Below are 22,452 nucleotides of genomic sequence, written 5' to 3'. Positions count from 1 at the left end.
TCATTTGGCATCGTATAAATATAAATATTAGTCAGGTAGGTGAATATGTTATTTTTTAATACATTTTTAAACATTAATGCAATTTAGCTAATTGAAATACACACATGTGAGTGCACAAAGTAACCTCATGGGGCCCATTAAACGTCTGCCATTGCCATCGTAATCGCTGTCGTCATCACAGCGGCGGATAAGCATTCTTGGCATAGTTGGCTGCCACACAATAGTTGGTGGCCCCAAAAAAGGAGCACATTCCGTTGCCGTTCGAAGGATTCGCACCGAATCCTGCGTAGCAGTTCGTGTAGTTCTGGCACGAGCGCAGCTCCAGCGGCGCAAAGTTTAGGGCATATGCCCCGGGCGGTGGTGGTGGTGGCGGTGGGTGGCTCAAATTCGCATATTTGTGCATGTTATTGCTGAGGGGCGCTGGCACCAGTTGGGGTGCATTGTCCAGCAGCGGGCGGGCGCCCACGCTACGTTCGTTGCGTCGGAATTTGGCACGGCGATTCTGAAACCAGACCTAAAAGCAGGTGTTCAAAGTTTTATTAGTACTAAAGAGCTAGTCAATGAATGATGGGGGGCTATCGGTAGAGTAAACTTAAAGTATGGCGATGTCTGATAGTCTACTAATGGTTATTAGGCTTTGACATTATCCATAGCATTGCCAAATCTCTAAATGGCTAAAAAGTCGCCTAATCTTAGGGCTCTCTTCAGTTTCTCTCACCTGCACTCGTGCCTCGCTCAGATGCACCTTGGTGGCCAGCTCCTCGCGCACAAACGCATCCGGATAGTGGGTTCTCTCGAACACCTTCTCCAGGGCCGTTAGCTGGGCAGAACTGAAGGTGGTACGATTCCGTCGCGGTTTCCTCGAGTGTCCCGTCGAGAGATTGCTGGTGCAACCACTGGGGCCGCCACCGCCTGCAACGGAAGGGAGTGCAATCAAGAAGCCATTAAATGAATGAATTTTCTTATTTAGTTTAGGGTTTTGGGCTGGAGGTGAATGCAAAATCCGGCTAACGGACGGACGAATGCAGGGGCGCGTCGTAAATAATCGATAAGTGCCAACGGATATCAATTAATTTGGCAGCAGCCCCAGCCCCAGCCAAGAAATTTCGTTACTTTTATGGGTTGTCGAAAACACATAAAATTTTGCATTCCGTTTGATCCTTTGGCTGGGGGGTGCTGGGTTCGTTGTCGGCCATGGGGGCAGCTATAGCAATGATGGGCGGATGGTCGGATGGGGAGAGATGTGGGGGTCATAAACAAATGGCATGAACCATAAAATATCTTTTGACGACATCGGCGGACAGCTGTATACTAATTTTCACGTTGGTCTCCTGCCCCTGCGCCTGTCCCTGCCCGACAATCCAACCAACAAGAGCTAACAAATTTACGATCTATTAATTAAAGTGAAATTGTGACATTAAGCGGTCGTAAGCGAGCTCTCTAGCTCTCTAGCTCTCTATGGGCTACCGTTAATTGATTTTCCATTGAATTTTCTTTCTTTTGGAAATCGTTTTACGAAATATAATTCTCTTTCTATTGAAAAAATCTATTCTGGTTATAATTGGGCAAGGCGCCGCCGACACACGATGCAAGCGTCTGGCATGACTTTATACAGAAACGGTTCATATTCCTCAAAGGAATAATTATTTGGCACAGTAAAATTAACATATAAGCTGTAGATAATGGAAAACTATTTATGTGCCATACATTTTTCCGTTTGATAATTGAAATTGTTGGATATATTCGGATTTTAAAGGCTATTCATTTTCTTCTGACCAGAGAGTGTTAATGAAATGATAATCAATAGAAGTGATCTATTTTAGAAATTGATAATTCATAATAATTGCTTATTAATCGTTTGTCTCCATGGACAATATATACTACATATACTACATATGTATATGCTTTGGCCTTACTCTCTTCTATCTATGGAAACCTTAGGATCTATTCACTCTCTTCGAATCTGCTGATTTCTCCTGATTTCCAGTTCGTAGCCAGCCAGGTCTTGTTCTTGCTTCAGGGTGGCCCACCGTCATGACTGTCCCCATCAACATCCAGAGTACTGCTCCTACCCACGCCATTTGTCTCAATTTGTCAGCAAAGCTGTCCACAAAGTTGGGAATGCATCGTAGATCAGCCTGGAGTACTCCACCGAACCAAACCAAACCATACCAAGTAAGTGAAAACCACCGAAAGACAAATGCACAGCAGCAACCCATGTCCCTGGGGAGTGTGAGCGATGGGAGGAAGATCTTTAATTTGAATTGCCAACGAGCGATAAAAAACAGTTGCAGCTTAATAAAAAACCAACAAATCGAAAGGGAAACCTCAATCAGATTTCCCTGGGAGATATACTACATATGTGTATGTAGAGAGAGGGGTACTGAACTAGGGATGAGAGCGGCATCATGTTAAAATCCAATGGAGCGACGAAAATAAACGCAGAGCGAACAGAACAGAACGCTGGGTGCGTGCTCCGTCTGGGAATGGTTACATCGGTACATCGGGCCCTGGCGTTTTATATGCTCCACTTGGAAATTATAGTCGTGGCCGCTGCCGCTGCCACTGCCGTCGTGCGGTGGGAGGGGAACAGCCTGCCCGTACCCGGATCCGTCCTCGGACCGCTTCAAAGGCATGCGGCCACTGAGGGAATATCATGTCAGCTTTGATTACGTTTTGTCATGTTGACAATGTTGAAGTGTTGTCGGCTCGGAAATGTTTCCTCTGCCACAACAAAAAAGAAACGAAAGAGAACACCATCCAGCAGAGTGAGGGAAAAGAAAGAAAAAAGTTTATGAGAATTGGTTACAAATTGGAAGAGTTTCGCGCTTTTTTTTAGTTTGTGTTCCATAAGAGCAATTTCACTAGGTTTTCAGTGTATATCATGCTGAATATGACAACAGGCAATATGCTGACAGTTTTGATTGTGGGTTGCATGGAGGTGTACGAGTGCACACAACCGCAGCTGAAAAAGTGCATGAAGATGACATTGTGAGGCATAGATGTGCAAATGTCGCCCACATCTGGCACCTAATTGTCATCCATGAGTGGTCCACACAGCACGCACAGCACAGCCCAAAAAACCACACATTCAAGTAGTACGAATATTTATAAAGATATATATGTATGTATGTATGTATGTATGTATGCATTTATATGTAGCTATGATTATGCACTTGTGTGGTTAACGTCATAAAGTCACAGCCTCTCAGCTGGCAGCGCAAATTAATTTATCATTTATGAATTAGGCCGAACACTCGCGTTAAGTCTCACAAGTAGAATACCTGCCTGGATTTCTGCGGCAAACACCTTTGCCACACACATATCTACATAGATATATAGGTAACATGAGGGAATTGTGGCAAATGTCATCCACTTAAAGTTTAACGAACATAACTATGAATCGGTTTAAGGTGCATTATGTGGAAGTCCCGCAGAGTTTACGTCTGGAGAAATTTTACAAAGATAAGCTCAAGAGATTTATTTTATTGAAAAGCAGATTACACAAAGATGACCAGAACTTCTTTCACCGATCTTTTATGTATCCGAAACTCAATATAGAACTTCGACTCACCGTAATTGTTACTGATTTCCATGGAAAGCTTGCCCTTGGCATAGGCATCGTGCTTCAGTTCGATGAGATTATCCACCGAGAATCGATGCATTTTGTCCAGATCCCTGGCAGTGCCAGCGCGGTCGTGGAGTTTGTCCTCAGCATCGAGATTGTGCGATGGATAGGATTCACCGGCGGATGTCAGGGCATGTGATCCCGTCGGGCCGTAGTAGAAATTGCTGTTTGTGCCGACGGGCAGCGAGTGCAATTGTGGCTGATAGTTCAACATGGCTAACGAATGGAATTCGGACTTTCACTTTTCAATCAATTTGCAGAAACACTTTCGACTAATTGCAGATTGATATTGGTTAGGGGAATTCAATTGAATTTTAAGGTCAAACTGAATTCTTCAGTTGTCAGAGCCAATTGAGCGATGATTGAATTAAATTCCTGTATTTGCGCTCGCCAAGATTGGGGGCATCCTGCGCGAACTTGGTAATTGGATTAGCACACAACACATAAACGAGTTAATTACGATAATTGTCGCGACGATACTAAACCGTGCCAAAGTCGTGTGCCCACTGAAATTAGCCTCAAAATCGAAAGAGTGTGCGCTCGCCTTGCCTGGCCTCGCTCAACGATCCAACGATCCCAAGATCTTAAGAACACGAAACATATGTCTGCTAGATCTTTGCTCTCGTTCTGACTGCGCCTAATTATAGCCGCCACAGATCTACCATTGGTCGATGTGTCTTGCCTTTCGCTCTCTTCCATTGCGTATCCGACATTTTGGGGGCGTTGCCGGTGCATCGTCGGTGGTGTATGATGCACGAGTATGTGGAAAATTGTTTGAAATACGAGGTGAAAAGTAGCAACAAGTTTTGGGCATTTAAGTAGCAATAAATACCAATTAGCCGAAGGGTTTGTCCACACAGCTCCCATTGTCCTGGCTGTCAACACAGCCACCGACCGACCGACCATGTGTTGTGGCGTTGCTCCAGTTTCAGTTTCGGTGCTGGTGCTGGTGCTGGTGCGGGTGCTGGTGCGGGTTCTGGTGCCCTCATTCAGGAGCACAGGATGTGCATCTGAAGTAGTTTGTGCAACAACAGGGCATAAATCTTGGCACGCACAATGTTTGTCATCTTTCCAGAGCTAATTTCCATAACCACAACATGTTGTTAATTTTGCCCGAGGCGAGTGGATGGATAAGGATGCCATGCTGACAGTCGGAAGGCAGGATGGAACTGCTTAGCTAAGTGCATGTCTCTGGATCCTTGGGATTGTTCAGCTGCGTGTTGTCTATACCTCGATAGGTGTCTCCATCGGGTTTTGCGTTTCTGTCAATCAATCTGTTTGCTTCCAGTTATCGATGGCGGTGTACTCGTATGTACGCATATTCAATATAAATATGTACCATGGATTGAGCTCTAAAACATACATGTCATGATTCCAATCAGTTTGGTTAATTTTCCAAATGTTTGTGACCTTAACTATGCCATCACGAAAAATGTATGACTTTAATCCACTATTTTCATGACAAGGTTTTATTCTAGACCTAACTAAACCCGCAACTACCCAAAAAAAAAACCCAAACTCATGCTCATTAGTCGACCAGGCATAAGCACGCTATTAATATTCTAATATTGTTGGCGTACTCTCACTTTAGTTGGGCTTGGAGAAAATGCTTACATACATTTTCCTTTCCAAATTGAGCTGTCACAAAAGTTTAACCAAACTACTTGACACTTCGCTGCTGGTTTTCGGCTATGTTCCCCACCTGCTACAGCAGCAGGAGCAGAAGCAGGAGCAGGACTCAGACTCGTCCGGTTCGCTTCTACTAAATTATCTCACGTTTTCGTGTGCGAAAAGTTCTTGAGGAATGTTGCGGCGTGTATTTTTAATAAAACTTCAAAGTTTTCTCTACTCGCTACGCTTTACTCTATGTAACCCGCAAACGTTTTTCTTCCCTGGCTCAATTTTCCCTCGCTTTGCAGTTGCTGCACTGCTGCTCTGCTACCACTTTATTCTTTCGCTTTTCGTTGGAATTCTTTGTCACGAAGCATTTCTCGCGTGGTGCTGGTGTTCTGCGGGTGTTATCCGTGTAATATGGTTACCCGGGCAAACTTTCTGCCGGTGAAATTCTTCTGGCAAGTCAGAATTTGAGGAGACAGTTTTAATGTTGTCAGATAGCGGGAAAGTAACTAAACTTGTCAGGCTCGTAGTGGGACCAGGATGAGCTCAGGTAATGTCGATTATTATGTGATAAATATGTAAGTACATACATATATGTATATACATATGTGGCATTGATGGTTTGGTGTACTGCCATATTTTCAGGCAATTGCAACCTATAGTACATCAGTCGTACATCATTCATGAGATTGGCTTAACCAGACTGACAGCTCTCCTAGTTGCCAGCACACATTTAACAATTTCAATTTCCTTTGAGCAGCTCTGAGTGCAGGAGATTTGCCAAAGTTCCTTTGAAGTTCATGTTGTTTGTCGAGAAAATGAATTTCACTTGACGGCGATTATGTGGCAACCGTTTAAAATGTTGTTCTTTTTGTTGCTGCCATCGCGAAAGTTTTGTAAAACATTTCCGATGTATTTCAGAATATTACCAAACCGACGTCGAACCGGAACCGAACCGCACAACCAGCCATTGGAATATCAAAGAGCTACAGCACCGTCATGCATCCCAGTCCCTGTTCCTGTCCCTGTCCCTGTCCCTCGTCTGTGTCAAGGGTGTCGTCTAAGCCCAAAATGCCAGACACGAATGGCACACGCTCTCTGACAGTATCAGAGAGAGGGCTGGGGCGGGGGCGTTGCTCCGCAAAGGGCTACAAGGGGTGCAAAAGTTTTGCCTAAATCACTTAACAGAAAACAAGTGTTGGCATGTGCCCCGCTCTGTCGGACTTCCTGCCCCTCTGGAGAAGTCGCTCTCTCTGAGCTTCAGTCTCGTCGCTCTTCCTTTCCGCCCGGCAAAAATATCACAAAAGTTGTATATAGTATGGGAACTTTTGTGGTACCCACTAGAGGGTCGAGCGTAGCAGGTCATGTTGAAATAAAGGAAATCGACTGAAATAGCTAAAGTATTCAGAGTATTTTCAAAGTTTGACTAATCTCAGTCATTTAATTTGAGCCGCTGGTGAAATAACTCTAGCATTTACAGGGTATCTATCAATTATGCTTTTAGTTCTTAGTTTTGTCGTGTGACGTCCACGAATGTCTGTGGGTATCAGCAGGCACAACAGTTGACGGCAAATGAAATATAATATAAAGAAAGAACAGGAAGCATTAGACAGGCGTAACTTTTGCCTGATTTGCCACGCCTACTACACATTTTCGGCTGCCCACGGCCCAATTTTTAGGGCCATTGCGTAAACAGAAAATCAATTACAGGGTGCATACAGGAGAAGAAGGTTGACAGGCGCTCTGTGGTGGGCAGCACCGAATGGCAGGCTGAATGGTGTGGACTATTGTGATACCTAGTAGCGAGTACTGTTCGGAGGTTCAATATTGTTTTGTATTCTAATCTAAGGATTTGTTACCCCTTAGGTGATTTTCGTTCTTCTAATGATAGTTTATTATTCGGGACAACTATCTGGCGGACACAATATAAATACTAAAATATTTATCTCAGTGCTAAAGTTTGAGGACTGGAATCGGAACTAAAGCTAAAAATAATTATGGCTGTGCTGCCCGTTATAAACTTTTCAACCAACTTGTCACTCCCGAGCTGAAAATCGGTCGGTAGGGTATGGCAATGTAAAGGGGGATTTACATTAATTACGGCACGCAAAAGCTTCTTGACTTTTAATATGACATAGGCCTGGTAACGTGCACTTTCTGCTTCCCTAGCTTCCGATTTTTTCTCTCTGCCACCATACAAAATGCATGAATATCTTATACCCCAGAGTAGCAAGTGGCGTCGGGTGGCCAGGAGAAGGGCCAAGTTTTTAAAGCCTTGTTGAGAGAGCTTCGGGCCTCCCCTCCTCCAGGCCGCATTCCCGGTCAGATGTCCATTTAGACACTTACACAAAGACGAACATAGAACGTATGCCCAGCAAGGAAGTCGGGTCAGTTTGCGGCATCAATTTTTCAAAGCTTTGACTAACGCCAAAATGTTGAGTAATTTTCGATTTTTACTTCTTGTTTCCCTCTTAAATGGTTTGCATAATTCATGCATTTTTTTATGCCAAACATTGAAATTTTGTTCTGTTCTCTGGTCCACACTTCACTCACTTCTCGGCCTCTCCATTGAATATTTATTCAGCTGTGATTGAAACAGATTACTGGCCCCGAAATGGTTTGCCAATTGTTCGGCTGGGCCATTGCGTTCGTTTGCCCAACTTTTCATCTGCTTAATGCATTTAAATTAGTATTTTCGGTCGTTCGTCCTAGTGAATGCCTCCAGGACCTTGCCGATTCGTATCTGTGTTCGTTCATCAGTTGGTATGAACTTTGTGCTAGGAATTGTAATCATGTTATCGTGTTGCATGCAGCAGCATAGAGAGAGAGAGAGTGAGTGTGATAGAGGGATCAAAAAACCAACCACAGAAGACGAAAAATACCACAAAATGTGGTCACTAAACCACATGCCCCGCCCTCCTTCTGCCACATTATCCATACGTGCTGTGCGCTTCCGTTCGGCCCGAATTTATGGGTAAAAATTGCTTGCAACTGAAAAATGGATTGCTTCGTAGACCTCTAATTGGATGCCAGCGCAACGAGCTTAAAAGGTAAAGCAGTAAAAAGAATTGTTTTAATTTTCGAGGAATGAAAACTGTTGTCGAAATATGTACCATAATGGAACAGTCTTAATGATGTTTCCTGTACGCGTATAAGCTCTCATCGAATTTCAATAATTTCTTGCGAATCACTTTCGACAAATTGTTCGTGAGAAATGACATTTTGTTGATTGAACATTTTCAATCGAGCACTCCGCTGTATTGTATTATCGTTGTACAGTTGTCGCTCAGTGAGTTGCACAGTCAGCGCCATTTAAATTTCACTCACGATTTTACCCGGATGAGCATTGCACTGTGCTTCTGCAGTGCTTCCAAGCAAACAAGCAAGAAAGAAATTACGCGAATTGAAAATCAACGGATGCGAAACGGATGTACGGGTACTCAGAGCCAGCCCAGCCCAGCCCAGAACGGGCTGCTCATCGTCCTCTGCATCCGTCTTCTGCAGCTGTCAGTTGGTAGGAAAAACTGTCACTGCAATCAGATGCAATTAGAGCTTCCAGTGCCTTATCACAACGACAAAAAGGACGGAGTTCGGCAAACGAACTCGAATGGAAATTGAAAACAAAACAAAACAAAACAGCGAAAGTGATTCCGTTGCCATACCAATCTCTCTATCCCTCTGCCCCATTAGTGGATGTCACTGTTGTCCTTGCAAACATGTTAGCTGTGTTAGGCCTTAAATCAATCCATTTCATTTGATTTGGTCCAAGTTTTGCAGGGAGAAGTGTCGTAGCAAAGGCTGGAAATGGAATTACCGTAATGTATAAAATGGCGTGAAGCTCTCAGATATAGATTCTTTTGAAGGTAAAGCTATTATTTCTTCTAAAGAAAAGGCAGGTCTTTGGAAAAAATCATGGTTGAACTTCTAAAAAGGAAGAAGATTTGAAGTCTCTTCAAATATTGGTCTGCGCAACACTCATCCGAATATCAAAGAATAATCTTATTCTTGAAGGGTATTCCATGAAAATATGAATGGATCTGTGCTTATCTCTTCCGTGGACTCCGTCCTGCCCCGTCACACGGCTGAGTTGCACTTCAGAGCTGCATTGCCAGTGCAGCTGTCACATTGATAAATAAGATTGCGACCACCAGTTGTAGTGGACAGAGGCAGACAGGCTCATTATTTTAAAATTCACTTCGAGCTCCGTTCAGAATGAAGCCATCCATACATGTACTCGCACAATAACCGACTCCGCTGGATGCAGGCCCAAAAATTAATGAGTGGGTGTGCTGCTCATAGCCCGAAGTTACACACAGAGTGAAGGACATAAATCAAGGGAAAAGTTTTTTGCTGCGATCCTTGGGATACCTCGTATTTCATGCAAGGGATTCCTTGGATACCTTGGCGAAAAGCCACACGGCGATGGATTAGAGCAGGTCGAGATGAAATACGGTCCAGAAGCGTGAGCAGATTTCGGGGCGCACAGCTTTATGGGCGACCATATAAAAGGTGTGTTGTTCTTTCCCTATATCTTCTTGTTGCTTTTTATGGCCCATACGTAATACCACCGTCCCTGCCCTGAATGTCCATGCGCCCAAGTGTCGTTGGGCTGCCCGAAGTGAGCGTTAGATGGCGCCAGGTGTGTGTACAGTGTACACTGTACATTAAAAGCCATAAAAAATTCATAAAATGCAGTTCACACGCCAAAAACAAAAAAGACCGCAACATATCCACAAATACGAGTACAGTGCATACGATTAATGTACGAGGAAAGCATCCAACCAGCAGTGTGTACACAAAGCATAAATTTTAAAGTCCATAAAGAGTGTTTACGAGACCCGTAACATGTGAGAACATATGAGCACATGAGCTCAAAACCCATCCAAGTGGCGAAATCCTACTCACCTTATAGAGCACATCATTACAGATTAAGAACTAACCTTGAGCCTCTTGATAAAACCCTTACGAAAGTTAGTTTTGAGCACTCTGAGGGATAGCTCATGTACATTCTTTTTTATTTGAAAATGCGGTGGAGGGGCTGGTATCAAATATTTTTCGCTGAAAACTTAATATTTCCCAGTTTAATTCTGATTGTCAATTTAGTTCGTCTCAAGGCAAACGAAATGTCATCTTATGGCTCACGTACGCGACATTTGCCAATTGCTGCGAAATTGCACACAAATTATATCAATCTCGCAGCGTAATCATTGAAAACTTATCAATTTTGCCCGAGACCCAGCCACAGATTCTGCTGCCAGACAGACATCCGACATCGCCGAGAGATGTTGTAAAAATGTAAGAAAATCAAATATTTATGATTCCGAGTATGTTTGAGCACAATTTCGCTGCTGTGGAAGCTGGTAACTGGGGCCTGGCCTGGCCTGCGGCAAAAGTAAACTACAAAATTTTTTCCTTTTTCGGCTGCATTTCCGTTTGCGTTGGCATTTGGATTTATGAGCGTGGCGTTTGAAAATTCAATTTAATTTTCATTTTTTCGTGCTGTTCCGCTGCTGCTTTTGCTGCTGGTGCTGGTGCTGCTGCTGTCTCTGTGCTCTGCTGCTGTGGGATTTCCTATGAATTTTTGAGCCTCTCCTCCTTTGCATATTTTGTAAGTTATGGTTAGCCGAGAATTGTGTTAGCTGTGGCGGGATACAGATTCCTCTGAGCCGCGAAAATGTTATTTTTTTTCTTTCTTTCTTTTTTTTACGAAATTATCTGCATTGGAGGCCACATTTGAGCAGTCCTAAGATTTGGTTTTTATATCCTCGAAGCAGAAGGAGCGTATAATAAGGAGCTCTTGTATTCTGGGGATATCCAAAAGATCTGTCTACATACATATCTTAATGGAATAAAACCCATTTGAAGCATATATTTATCTACATATATATATTTGTATGTACTTCAATTGCCACAGCCATCTTCTGTGCATTCTGTGCATGCAATATGCCAATTTGATTCCTGTTCAATCGATAAACTCCATTGATGCTAAGAATGTTTCATTGTTAACCTAACCATCCTTCCCATTTCCCATTTCCATTCGCATTCCCACATCAAGTGTTTCCTCTCCGATGCTGTTAGTTTTAGCTGTCGAGAGCTTGGAGAGGAGTAGCAGCAGCAGCAGCAGCAGCAACTGGCAATGCATTATGCTAAAATGGCTCTAGTTCCATCCGTTTCTCCATCTATGTATCTGACTATGTGTCTGTCTGTCTGTCTGTCTGTCTGTCCATCTCGTTCTCTTGCTGCCTGTCCCGATGTTGGCGCTGCATATTGTGCCCCGGCTGTCGGGAGACGGATTAAATTGCGACTTATGCTAAGCGGATGGGACTGCGAGGGCAAATTGAATGGAAGCTCGTTTATTTTGCCCGTCTTGCGACAAAGCATTGATGCTGTCACTGGATTTGTCACTGTCTGTCGAATCGTTCTAGTTGTGGCGAAGTTTCCAGGCGACTTATAAATGCCTGGCAATTGGCGATACAAAGGAACCCCGGCCAGCCAATTTCCATTACCCACTACTGCGAGACCGATATCTGTCCCCTCGGGCAGTGCATGAAACGACCATTATCCCATCGGTTTTGCTTTGGCCACAATTACACATTCCATTGGTGCAATCACTCTCTCAAATGCAGATAAAGTGCCCAGCCCAGAAGTGGACATTCGTTCCTTCCACTCTCATACATTGTGCGAACATCGAACTATCCCATTTTACGTTTTGATTTTAGCAGGATTTAATTGTTCTGCAGTTCCCATTGAATCAGTAGAATGGAATGGGTTATAAGAGAGTTTGAAATGGCCATAACGCGGCCTCGTTCCATCTTAAAGAGACCCATAACAGAGAATTCTAGAGGATCTTGTGCCAGCTGCAGTTGGAAGCTCTCAAACTGCAAAGGGAAATTACATTTTAAGGTTAATTTCAGATAAAAAACCAAAAACCCACCGAGGCCTCCAGGCGTTCATCCAATTCCTCGCCAAACAGTGTCCGCTCCTCCAGTATTTTCATTATCTCTGCATTGGAATCCTGTACAGTGAATCCAATAAAGATAGTCATGAAGTTGTCCGCATAGAAGAAGACGGTGGAGACGACGATCAGCAGCAGTCCCCAGTTTGTGGCGCCCAGTCCGGAGGTGTTGTACCTAAGCGTGCAGAAGGCGAAGTAAATGGTGCCCATGGTGGAGAGATAGTAGACGATGGTCATGCTGAAGCTCTGTATCTGGAATATCTGCGACATGCTTTCGACCAGGGCCTTCAGCTCGGACTGTGTCTCTGCTATCCTGTCCAGCCGATCGGACAAGTCGCAGCATCTGGTCATAAACACTCCGCCCCGACGTTTGGTGCTGCCACAGAGGGTCTGGGTCTCCCTCATCAGCTCACGGAGTTCCCGCTTAATCATTGTATAGTGAGCCTTGACTTGCAGCATGGCTATGAAATACTGGGCCACGATCATATTGAATATGGATGTGTACATGCACCAGACCATCAACTTGAAGGCCAGAGCCGGACTGAGCTTCTGGCGAAGCGCGCCCAGGTCCAATATCATGTGCATAGAGTCCGACATGAAGGTGAATATAAACTTAAGCAATATCTCACGACGATATAGCGGTATCATTTCAGGCCTCTCTTGAATCGTACGGGCTAATCGATTCCAAATGCGCAGAATTTCGCTTCGGTATCGCCATCGACTGACCAACGTGAACAGAACTGCCCATTGGCGCACCGCAGTCACCAGCAGGAACACGTACTCCTCCAGGTGTTTGGCCCTGTTCAGGGCCAATAATGTACCGTCGTGAAGGAGCTGGAACAACAGCAGACCAATCAGACAGATATTGTGCACCAGCGCCTGGATCGTGGCCCTGCGGGTAATCATCGCTCGGCCTGTTCGAGAGTCCACTTCAAAGTTGAACACTCCCACGATTCGACCATAGAGGTAGACAAAGCGCTGAACTATCCAAACGATGTCAGCCATATCGCACAACTAACGGCGACTCGATGGAGGAGTCACAGCTATGGCGGCCTGGCAGGCAGTCTAATCAATACCATGCCCATATGCCCTAGGGGTGCAGGATAATGGGCTGACGATTAATTGCATCAGAGGGCACACAAATGGTTTATTCAATAGTTCTGCATATCGTATTGGATGAGAAGTACAGAGTTGATTAATATGGAACTGCCCACGTCATATGCAGAGGAGCGATTCAATTGAAAGAGGCCAAAACATTGAAGATTCAGTGGTTTTCGGGCCAGGCTCAGCTCGAAGCTATCAAACTGAAAGCAAACGAAGGTCAGGACAGGATGGTTAGTGTCAGCACTCAAGGCTGGACTTACAGCTGACTCCAGTCGCTCGTCCAGACCCCACCGAAAGAGATTTCGCTGATCCAGAAGCTTGTGCATCTCCTGATGGGCTTCCACCAGGTAGAAGACATTGTAGGCGTTTATTAAGCAATCGGCGTAGTAAAAAACAAAGAAAACAGCGCCCGCCAGCAATCCCAGCTTGGACCAGTTCTGTGTCATGTTTTTGTACTTGTAGATGCTAAACAATATGTAGCCGTTTGCCACGGAGGTCAGGTAATAGGTGATGCACAGGCATAGGACCTGTAGCTCATAGATCTTCGACATGCGCTCGATCAGCGCCTGTAATTCGGATTGGGTTTGGGCGATTTCATCCAATCGATCGGCCAGGAAGCAGCATTTCGTGACAAAGACCCCGTTTCGACGGTTACGCTTGGGCCCCAGGGACTGGGCCTCGGCGAGCACCTCTCGAAGCTTCCGATTGATGAGTATGTAGTGGCCCCGCGCATTCCCCAGGGCAAAGAAATACTGTGTAATAATTACATTGATGATTGCTGTCACGGTCATCACACCCCAGATGCCAAGGAGCAATGAGAACGTCCGCTTATCCCACATCATCAAGATGGCCAACAGAAATTGCATGCTCTCGGCCACAATGGCCAAACAGCATTTGCAGACGAAGCCACGGCGACAGAGCCGCATAACCTCGGGATTCTTTAGGAACAGGCACCGAAAGGAGCTGATGAGTCGCATGTACCGACGACGATGATGCCAGCGACTTGCCATGGCCGCTAACGCACAGGAGACGCGCATCCAAGAGACAAGCATGAAGACACTTTCATGCAGCGAACTGACATTTGACCACAGCGCTGCCATGCCATTGCTTCGCCAAAAGTGGTGCGCCAGTAAGGACATCAAGCACACGTTTGCACATGCTGAATAGATGGTGGCTTTTCTAGTGATCCGCGTTCTACCCGTCTTTAAATCGATCTCAAAGTTGAGAATACCGGTTAGGCGTCCATACACGTAGCTGATGCGCACAAACCATTTCACCATGTCAGGCATTGCGAAACACTAAAAAGCAATTGGTTTTGTTGGGACTGGCACTGACCTTTTGCGCGGAGCCTAATGAACTGATGTTTGGCTGTGATGCATTAGGGGGAACTGATGAAAGCTGACTATCTGGAATCAGTCAATTTATTGAATGAGTTTAGGCCTCGGCCCTAGGGGTATCCATTGGATAGTACGCGTAGCTGGGCAAATGGAGACGCTTATCTGGGTGTAATGATTGTAGCCCCGATGCGACGCTATAGTCATACAAAATAAATAAGGACAACTTCGTGACAGCATATCATTTCATTGAAAAACTATTTTTCCATAGGTTCCATTATACTCCCCCCTATGGCACTGTCCCAACCCCAAATGGATTGTGGTACCCACATGACCTACCCTCTGGGCGAATGTCTGTGCAGAGTGTTAAACATCTTGTGGTGCCTTCTTGTTTGCAGTTTGATTCCACAGTACATAGCTTGATAAACATGGCCCTGTTTCGAGAGGACAAAGATGTCAGCAACGATATAGGGAGGGAGGATAGGGAGGATGCTGCTGATGTTGCACCAGCGAAATTCTATGCCCGTAGAATGTTTACTCAACACTTATTTTTAGCAGCATAGCAGCACAGCAGCGAGGTATAGGTATAACCCTCTAAAAGGCATACATAACTGAAACTGAAACTTCGACATGCACTCGTCACTCCCCGTTCTCAAGTGCATGTCAAACACAGCGTAAGAAAGCGAGAGCAAGCCCCTCAGGTCATCATCTGTGGCTGATGTCAGCGATGTCTCAAGAGTCTTGCCCAAGTGCGAAGAGCCATCCAACCAAAAATGCAAGTGACGCTCAGTGTCAGTGTCTGGCTTTAAATATCATCGAAAGCATCCGCCAACCGGGTCTTTAATTTCAATTTATTATGGTCACATCACCAGGCTGGGAAATTCGAATGAATTTTTATAGTTTTGCATTTGTCATGCTGTCAAATGGCAAAAACAAAAAAAAAAAAAAAATTTGAAAAAATGTGACAACTGCAACAACAACGCAATTTCGCGCATGGCGGGTGTCAAAAATGTTGTGAATTTAGGCAACAAATCAAATTCCAAAAAAAACCATACACACGCACTCGCATCTCACAAATGGGACTGTCATGCAAAAACAGGAAACGGATGCGGACTCAAAATGGTTTCTGATTGCATGGAAATCCAATGCAGCACTCAACCAGAAAGTGTTGCATAGTTGCGGGGAGCATCAGCCATTGCAATGCATTGCATGAGAATGAGAATGAGAATGCATACACGCCCGTTGATTAAGGATTGTTCCGTTATTATATCAGGGAATCGGAACATGAGCAGAGTCATATGATGCATAGATACCAGCCAGTGTAATTATTTATTATAGACTTTAAAGCATTTCTCAGACATTCCACGTTCAATGTGTATACAGTTGAAACATTTTCCTCGAAAAGCTCTAGCTTCCCTGCTTGACATTTATCAAACTTTGCTGTCTGCCACCCGAGTCTCTGTCATTCGCTTAAAGTTGCCGAAGTCATCTCGAAAGTTGTATTCCCTGTAACAGACGATATTAATTAATATAAATGGCGACAGTTTCTAATGTTTGTCCTCGCGCTGGTGCTCAAAACTACCTCCTAATCACCATCAGCCGCATCCTACACACACTTCACCGTTTTTTGGGGTGGGTAAAGGAAAATGTCGCTGTTTGTGTGGGTGAGGGAACATGTCGCGTTTGTTGGATGTCATTAAAAAAAATGAAGCAAAAGTGCCTCTTACATTACAACCCATAATTTTCGCATATTAGTCGGGAGTCGAGTCGAGTGTAGTGGAGTGGTGGTGAGGGGACTGGCAGTAGACTCTGTGCGGGAATCATATGCACTTGACATGCAATTGCGTGCCGAGAGCCCCCTAAGCGAAGGCCGAAGGACGACCGAGGACCGAGGACCAAGCACCAAGGAAGAACGTTGGCAAATTCGCTTGGCTGAAAATTAAAACATTATTCATAAGCAGACGTCGACATCGAAGGGGACTACTACGATGGCGGAAACCAAGGATCCCCCACTAATGGCATGCTACCCGAATCCCCTGTGTAGGTGGATGCAGTGGAAGGACCTCTGTCTGGCCGTTGCTTTTACAACTATTCAGGCACTAACGAGTCCAAAGCTTTGGTAATTGTAAACTCTACGTGCCCACAGCTTAGTCGGCTGGGGGCTCCACCCCCCGCTGCCATCTCTCGAGGTGGGTTCGAGTGGCTTCGACATCTTGAGTGGTGGTGCTGAATGTAATCAAGAGCGATATCAAAGTCTCCCGTGTGAGTTTCTAATGAACTGGCGTGCCCGTGGCTCTTGGTTCTTTGCTTCTGGTCCAATTTATTGGGCTATAAAGGTGTCAAAATGTCTACTTTTCTCACCTTACTGGCATATTCGTTCATTGTGAATAATTAAGAAGACGTTTGCGTGTGGCTATCCCTTCAGCATCGGGTTTCCCTCCCTGGCAGCGCCATAAAAAAATCTCATTAGGCCAAATGTGTACCATAATGACTTTCCATTTGCCTTTGCCACGGACTCTTCTCTTCTGTGCTGGTTTCCCTTCCTTTTTTTTCCCTTTGCAATGTTTGAATTGGGTTTTGGTAATTCATTAAATGAATGAAGGTAAATGAATGAATATGGGCATGGGCATAGATTTCGTTAATCATTGACTGGAGATTGGAGTTCCTGCTTGGGAGATCATCAAAGAGTTTATCTTTGCTTTGGTACTAGTTCAGCTTTGAGTAGAATTACCTTTGAATGGGGATATTGGAATGCAAATCCTTTTTCATTCTTTTAGGAAATATTGCTAGGAAGAAAACCTGCAAGGTTTTTCAGGTTGTTTTGTGAATTCGGCCAAAATATACAGATATCAAAACACTGTTAAGCATTCTCGTACACGAGTATTCGCAGTTTTATATGCATTAGCTGACTGGTTACTTCATCATCATTAGCCGACACCACATAGCCTATCACGAAGCTCTTTCCCCCTGGAGGCGTGTCTGCTTTAATTACATGCTAATTATCCAAAAATGACTCCACAGAATTCAGTACAATGAATTGCACTTTTTGTTGTATAATTTGTGTGGACCTAATCCCTTTGTGTGTGTGTGCCTGATTAATTTCCCTTTAAAACACACATCTCCTCTTTTAGTGTAGAAAAATGAAGGCTATAGAATCAGTATGAATCAGTATTCAAGTCCATATGTTTTGTGGTTAAAGCAATGCAAAAAGCAAAGAAAGGCAGTCAGTGTTAAGCAAAATTCACAGGCCAAATAGGATCAAGTTGTGGTTAGACTTGGGCTCGAGTTGTCCTCGAGTTTTTGTCCGGACACGGCTTCTGTTCGATTTGCGATGCTTTTGTGGCCAGTGTGAAGGATGTGGCTCTGTGGACCCTTTTCAGGCATCGTGTGAAATATGCGGAGCACTCGGACCACTCTTTCTATTTCTCGTCCTCCTGGAAACTTTTGTTGTTTGTTGGTCAAATTGTCGTAAATTAGTTTTAACACCTGACTGAGTGGCTTTCGAGTATCTGTGTAGGTGTTGGCGGATGTCTGCCTGTGTCTGTATGTGTGTGTGTGTGTGTGTGTTGGGAGTTTTTCGATTCGAATTTTGTCTGTCAGTCTTTGCTGGGCATTGGAACCCTTTTGTCGTTCGGTAGCCATTCTGTTCGAGTTCTGACCTTGCCACCTGGTTTGTGGTGGTGTGAAATTAATGTAATAGGCTTTGTTTAGCCATAAACTATGTGTGAACATGGATTTTCAATTAAATTGAATGCGGAAAATGTTGAAAATTCTGCTAGCCATTGCCTTCAGTGAAAGGTGTTGGTTGCAAAGAGCCAGTGCCTGGAGGCTTGTCTCTGCTCAAGTGTAGGAGTATATATATATATAAAGGTTTTCTGTAAGTGGCTTCGACATGGGTTTTGGTCTCTTTGGAAGTCCCTTCCATCCGCTTCCTGCCCTTCCGCCACATGCTATTTATATATTCACATTGAGATTCCATCTTTTGCTTTCTGCCTCATCATTAATTACAATGTACTTTCTGGGCTGACTTTTCCATTGACTGACTTGGCTTCGCACACTCTTTCGCATTGGTTTTTGATTTGAGTTCGTCGGGTGCTGCGGCCGCCATTTTTCTGGCATTCATTCATGCACACAACCATACAACCATACATACATACATACATGTGTGCATTTTTCATTTCCGCCCTGTCGTTGCGGCATTTCCGTTCATTTTTCACATATTTTTACGCTGGCGAGACGATGACTCCACATGTGTCTCTGGCTCTCTGTGTGTGTGTCAGTGCTTGGTAAAATTAAAACTTGCCTTTTCTTTTTTTTTTTGTTGGTGGCTTGCAATTCATTTTTCATGTCACCAGCTTCCTTAGGGCTCTTTTTTTTCGCAGGGATTTGCTTTAAAGCTTTTGGCAATCCCTTCCGAAATTACATTTTCTCCTTACTCTGCTTTTCTCTGACTAAACAACATTGTCAATACTCTCTGAACAATGGAGATGGAGCATTCATCTCAAGCGTTTCACCTGAGCGACCCACCCAAGGTGAAGAGCTTGTCCAAAATATCCCAGAGTGGTGTCTGATTTGGTAGCCAAGCAACGGAGGAGGCGAGCGGACAAGTCATAAACCACTCAGTGGCCAACTGAAAATACCACAAATATTTGCCGCTAACCAACTTGCCAGCAAATCTCTCTCCATCTTCCATTTCCCAACTCCCCACCATTTTCTCAGAGTCTGTCCGATCTCTCTCTACATCTCACGTTCGTTTAGTTTTGCTGGTTTTATGTGCTTTACTCTTTCGCCTTTTGATATATGGCCATTGCAGACTCCGCTTTTCCACGTTTCCACGTTTCCACCTTTCCAAATTGCCTTTTTTTTTTTTCGAGGTTACGGGCAGAGAGCAGGGTACGGGTGTGTGTGTGTAAAACCGAAAGTGCTGCCATTTATTTTATTGCCACCTCAGGAGCTGGAACTCCTTGCAGAGACTTGCTTGTGGCTCTTGGCTCCAGCTGTCCCATCACCTCCCTGCCATCCCTATCCATACCCTTCCATCCCGAACCGCTATGAGTCTCGACAGCCACGGCAATGAGTAAAAACTTTGAAAGCTGCCATAAAATAAACTGAGACCAAAACCCCACGATGGACCAAAAAAAAGCACGGGTTTACTGGAAAAAAAAACAAACATAAACGAGGAGAAAAGAAAAGTGACCCAAATGTTGTATTTTTACAGTGTTTGGATTTGCGGAGTGTTTCTTGTGTTTTTATGATGGGATTTTAACGAAATTTGCTTGTCTGGCGATTGGTACCGATTGAATAGTTCTCCTGTCCACAAGCGTGTGCACATCCTTCAATCCACCCACTTACCATCCAGCACCAGGTGATGGCCCCGGAATTGCACACTGGTCTAGAGTTTGCTCTGATGGGTTTCCGTAATGGGAAGCTTATTAGAGGCAACCATCTGCAGTTGTCAGCTCGTTATACTGGGCAATGCGATTGACCTTAGGTCATCGAATGTTTGATTGTTAGCGGTGCTAGTGTTGACGGTTCGGTTCAGTGGTGCGCTTTCAGTTGTATGTGAGACTTAGAGTCAGATCTTAATCTGATTTCTAGCAAAATCATCATTTTTTCTTAGCCGAGATACCTTAAATATATGTAACTATTTGAATTAAAGTTTTGCCACCACGATTCCCACATCTGTTAGCTCTTTTTTCATTTTTTAATATCCTGCAACCGCCTTCCTTCACCCTCGACAACATAATCGACCCTCTCTTTGATGCACTTTACTAACTATTTCCTTTAGTAGGGAAACTTTTGTGATGTGATATTTGAGAGAAGACCAAAAAATAGATGATGTGCTCTGTCGAGCTAATGAATTTGTTTTATACTTTGCCCCACCCCCCAAAAAAGTTAAAGTTCTGCTCTAGAGCTTTCTGCATATATATACATATATTCCCTGTATACCAGCACACACGCACCACCTCAACCATAATCCAGAATGAATAAAAAGGAGAAACAAATTTACGGTTTTTGTGGCCAAGTTGGTTTTGAAAGTGAGTTTTGTGCCGGCTCATGGGATCATTGTTTTTCGTGGAATGGTTTTTGGGCGGAGTGTTGGGGAAGTGCTTAACAATTTAGAACGCCCTAATTGACAGCATTAGGATTCAGGAAAATTGACAGGCCCCCGAGTCGACGAGGCTCATAAGTATGCTTTAAAACGTTCTCGGTTAGTTTTTTCTTCTCCCGTTCTCTGGCTTCAGCTCAAACATTTACAAATATTTTATGAGCACTTAACTTGGGGCACTCTCACACACGCTGCTAAGGGAAGGTGGGGGATGTGGCAACGGAACTGTGTGGATATGGAGAGACACGCAATAAAAAGTCAGCAACTGCTTGACAAAGAGCGTGGTGGCTGGTTGGGGCTCAGCTCCTATTCGAGGAAGGGGGAGGAGCCTTTGCAAAGACAAAACTTGTTCGTGCTCTGCTGTTGGCCTGATGTTTCTCCTGATGCTGCTCCTGCTGATGGTGATGTCGATGATGACGATGCAGCATGACATGTTTGCCAAGTCCTAAATGAAATCAATTTAATAAGCTGTCAATAATGCAGCGCAGCATGAGAGAAAAGAAAAATGCGTTAAGTGAGCGCACTCACAAGAAGAATGTTCACTGAGTAAAGTGATCCACTCAATTGTACGGAAAGAGCTTATAAAAATGCAGAGTACCAATTATTTCTTGCTAGTGGTATGAGTATAGTGGCAAAGGGGTAGGAAGAGGGGCACAGTGTTGTTCCATTTTCATAACTTACTTCAAATTTAATAGTCCTCATCGAACATACGCAATGAATAATTGAATTGCGCTTATATCCTTTTGAGATATAAGAGAATATCATTTGGTATACTTTGATTTGTTTTCTTCCTTGAATGCTTGCCCATTATTCGTTGCCCAAATTATATGCTCAGATACTTCGCTTGACAGTCGTGAAAAGTTGCTGTAAATATGTATTCTTCCATCAGGGGAATCATCCAATCAGCCAAACAAACAGCTCCAACCAGACCACAGGCACCTCCTTCGTCTGTTCAGTTCAGGCAAAGGTTATGCGTCAATTATTCTGTTTTATGTCTCACTTGCAGATGTACATACATACATACGTATGTACGAGTATGTATCTAACCGCTTGTCTACTGTTTATATCCCGGCCAAAGCTATTAATAGAACTGTCCAACATGTTTATGACATGACACAACTTTTGCTCCCACAAATTAATTTTAGGGCACAGCCACACTCTTCCTCCATCTGTATCTCATCACTGCGAGTGTATTGGCTTTAAGCTATGCTTTAAAAATTGAGATAGAAGGGAGAAACATATTGGGGAAGGAAAGGTAACAGGCAACACTTAATGGGTGAAAGTGTGTATATTTTCAGGGCAACGTACGATATTATTTCTTATCTTTGGACAAACGTGATGTTCAACCAATGGTCGATTTCCCCCAAAACACTTTTTCCGTTTTCTCGTTCTCTTTGCTCTTTTTTCACTCTATTTTGATCCCTTTCCGCATCAGTCTCTTGCTCTTTCTCTAGCCAGCCTTGTTGCGATTTCCATAACTATAAATATCGATTACCTTTGCTGCCAGGCATCGCCCTCGAGTGCTTAAAGCTGCTACACAGACGTAACGAAGTATAGACTTCCACACATACATACATACATGCACATAGTTATGCAGAGACACACACGCATACAGCGCCACCTCAATGGAAAACAACTTGAGGCTGTCATTGTTTTCTTCCTCCTTCTGTGAATTCGTCTTTTCCGTCTTCCTCTTTGGCTTCAT

The 22,452-nt window shown here is 44.1% G+C and overlaps 3 protein-coding genes across 3 annotated transcripts; all 3 read right to left on the bottom strand.

Moving 5' to 3' along the window:
- On the bottom strand, positions 1-4,095 carry LOC111074048 (paired mesoderm homeobox protein 2A). The gene is made up of 3 exons (XM_022366671.2): positions 3,575-4,095; positions 719-912; positions 1-514 (listed from the first exon to the last, which is right to left on the bottom strand). Exons 1-3 carry the CDS (start codon positions 3,840-3,842, stop codon positions 176-178), a joined length of 801 nt encoding a protein of 266 aa, XP_022222363.2. The 5' UTR covers positions 3,843-4,095; the 3' UTR covers positions 1-175.
- Positions 4,096-11,970: 7,875 nt separating this feature from the next.
- Positions 11,971-13,205, bottom strand: LOC111074046 (putative gustatory receptor 59c). Its single transcript, XM_041593177.1, has 2 exons — positions 12,180-13,205; positions 11,971-12,123 (listed from the first exon to the last, which is right to left on the bottom strand). The coding sequence occupies exons 1-2, from the start codon at positions 13,203-13,205 to the stop codon at positions 11,971-11,973; spliced, it is 1,179 nt and encodes a 392-aa protein (XP_041449111.1).
- A 146-nt stretch (positions 13,206-13,351) lies between these two features.
- On the bottom strand, positions 13,352-14,593 carry LOC111074067 (putative gustatory receptor 59d). The gene is made up of 2 exons (XM_022366699.2): positions 13,565-14,593; positions 13,352-13,504 (listed from the first exon to the last, which is right to left on the bottom strand). The coding sequence occupies exons 1-2, from the start codon at positions 14,591-14,593 to the stop codon at positions 13,352-13,354; spliced, it is 1,182 nt and encodes a 393-aa protein (XP_022222391.2).
- Between the last annotated feature and the right edge of the window lie 7,859 nt (positions 14,594-22,452).

Source organism: Drosophila obscura, unplaced genomic scaffold, assembly GCF_018151105.1.
Source record: "Drosophila obscura isolate BZ-5 IFL unplaced genomic scaffold, ASM1815110v1 contig_186, whole genome shotgun sequence".
Lineage (NCBI taxonomy): Eukaryota > Metazoa > Arthropoda > Insecta > Diptera > Drosophilidae > Drosophila > Drosophila obscura.
The sequence above is the reverse complement of the archived record's forward strand: the minus strand, read 5'-3'. Positions and strand labels throughout refer to the sequence as shown.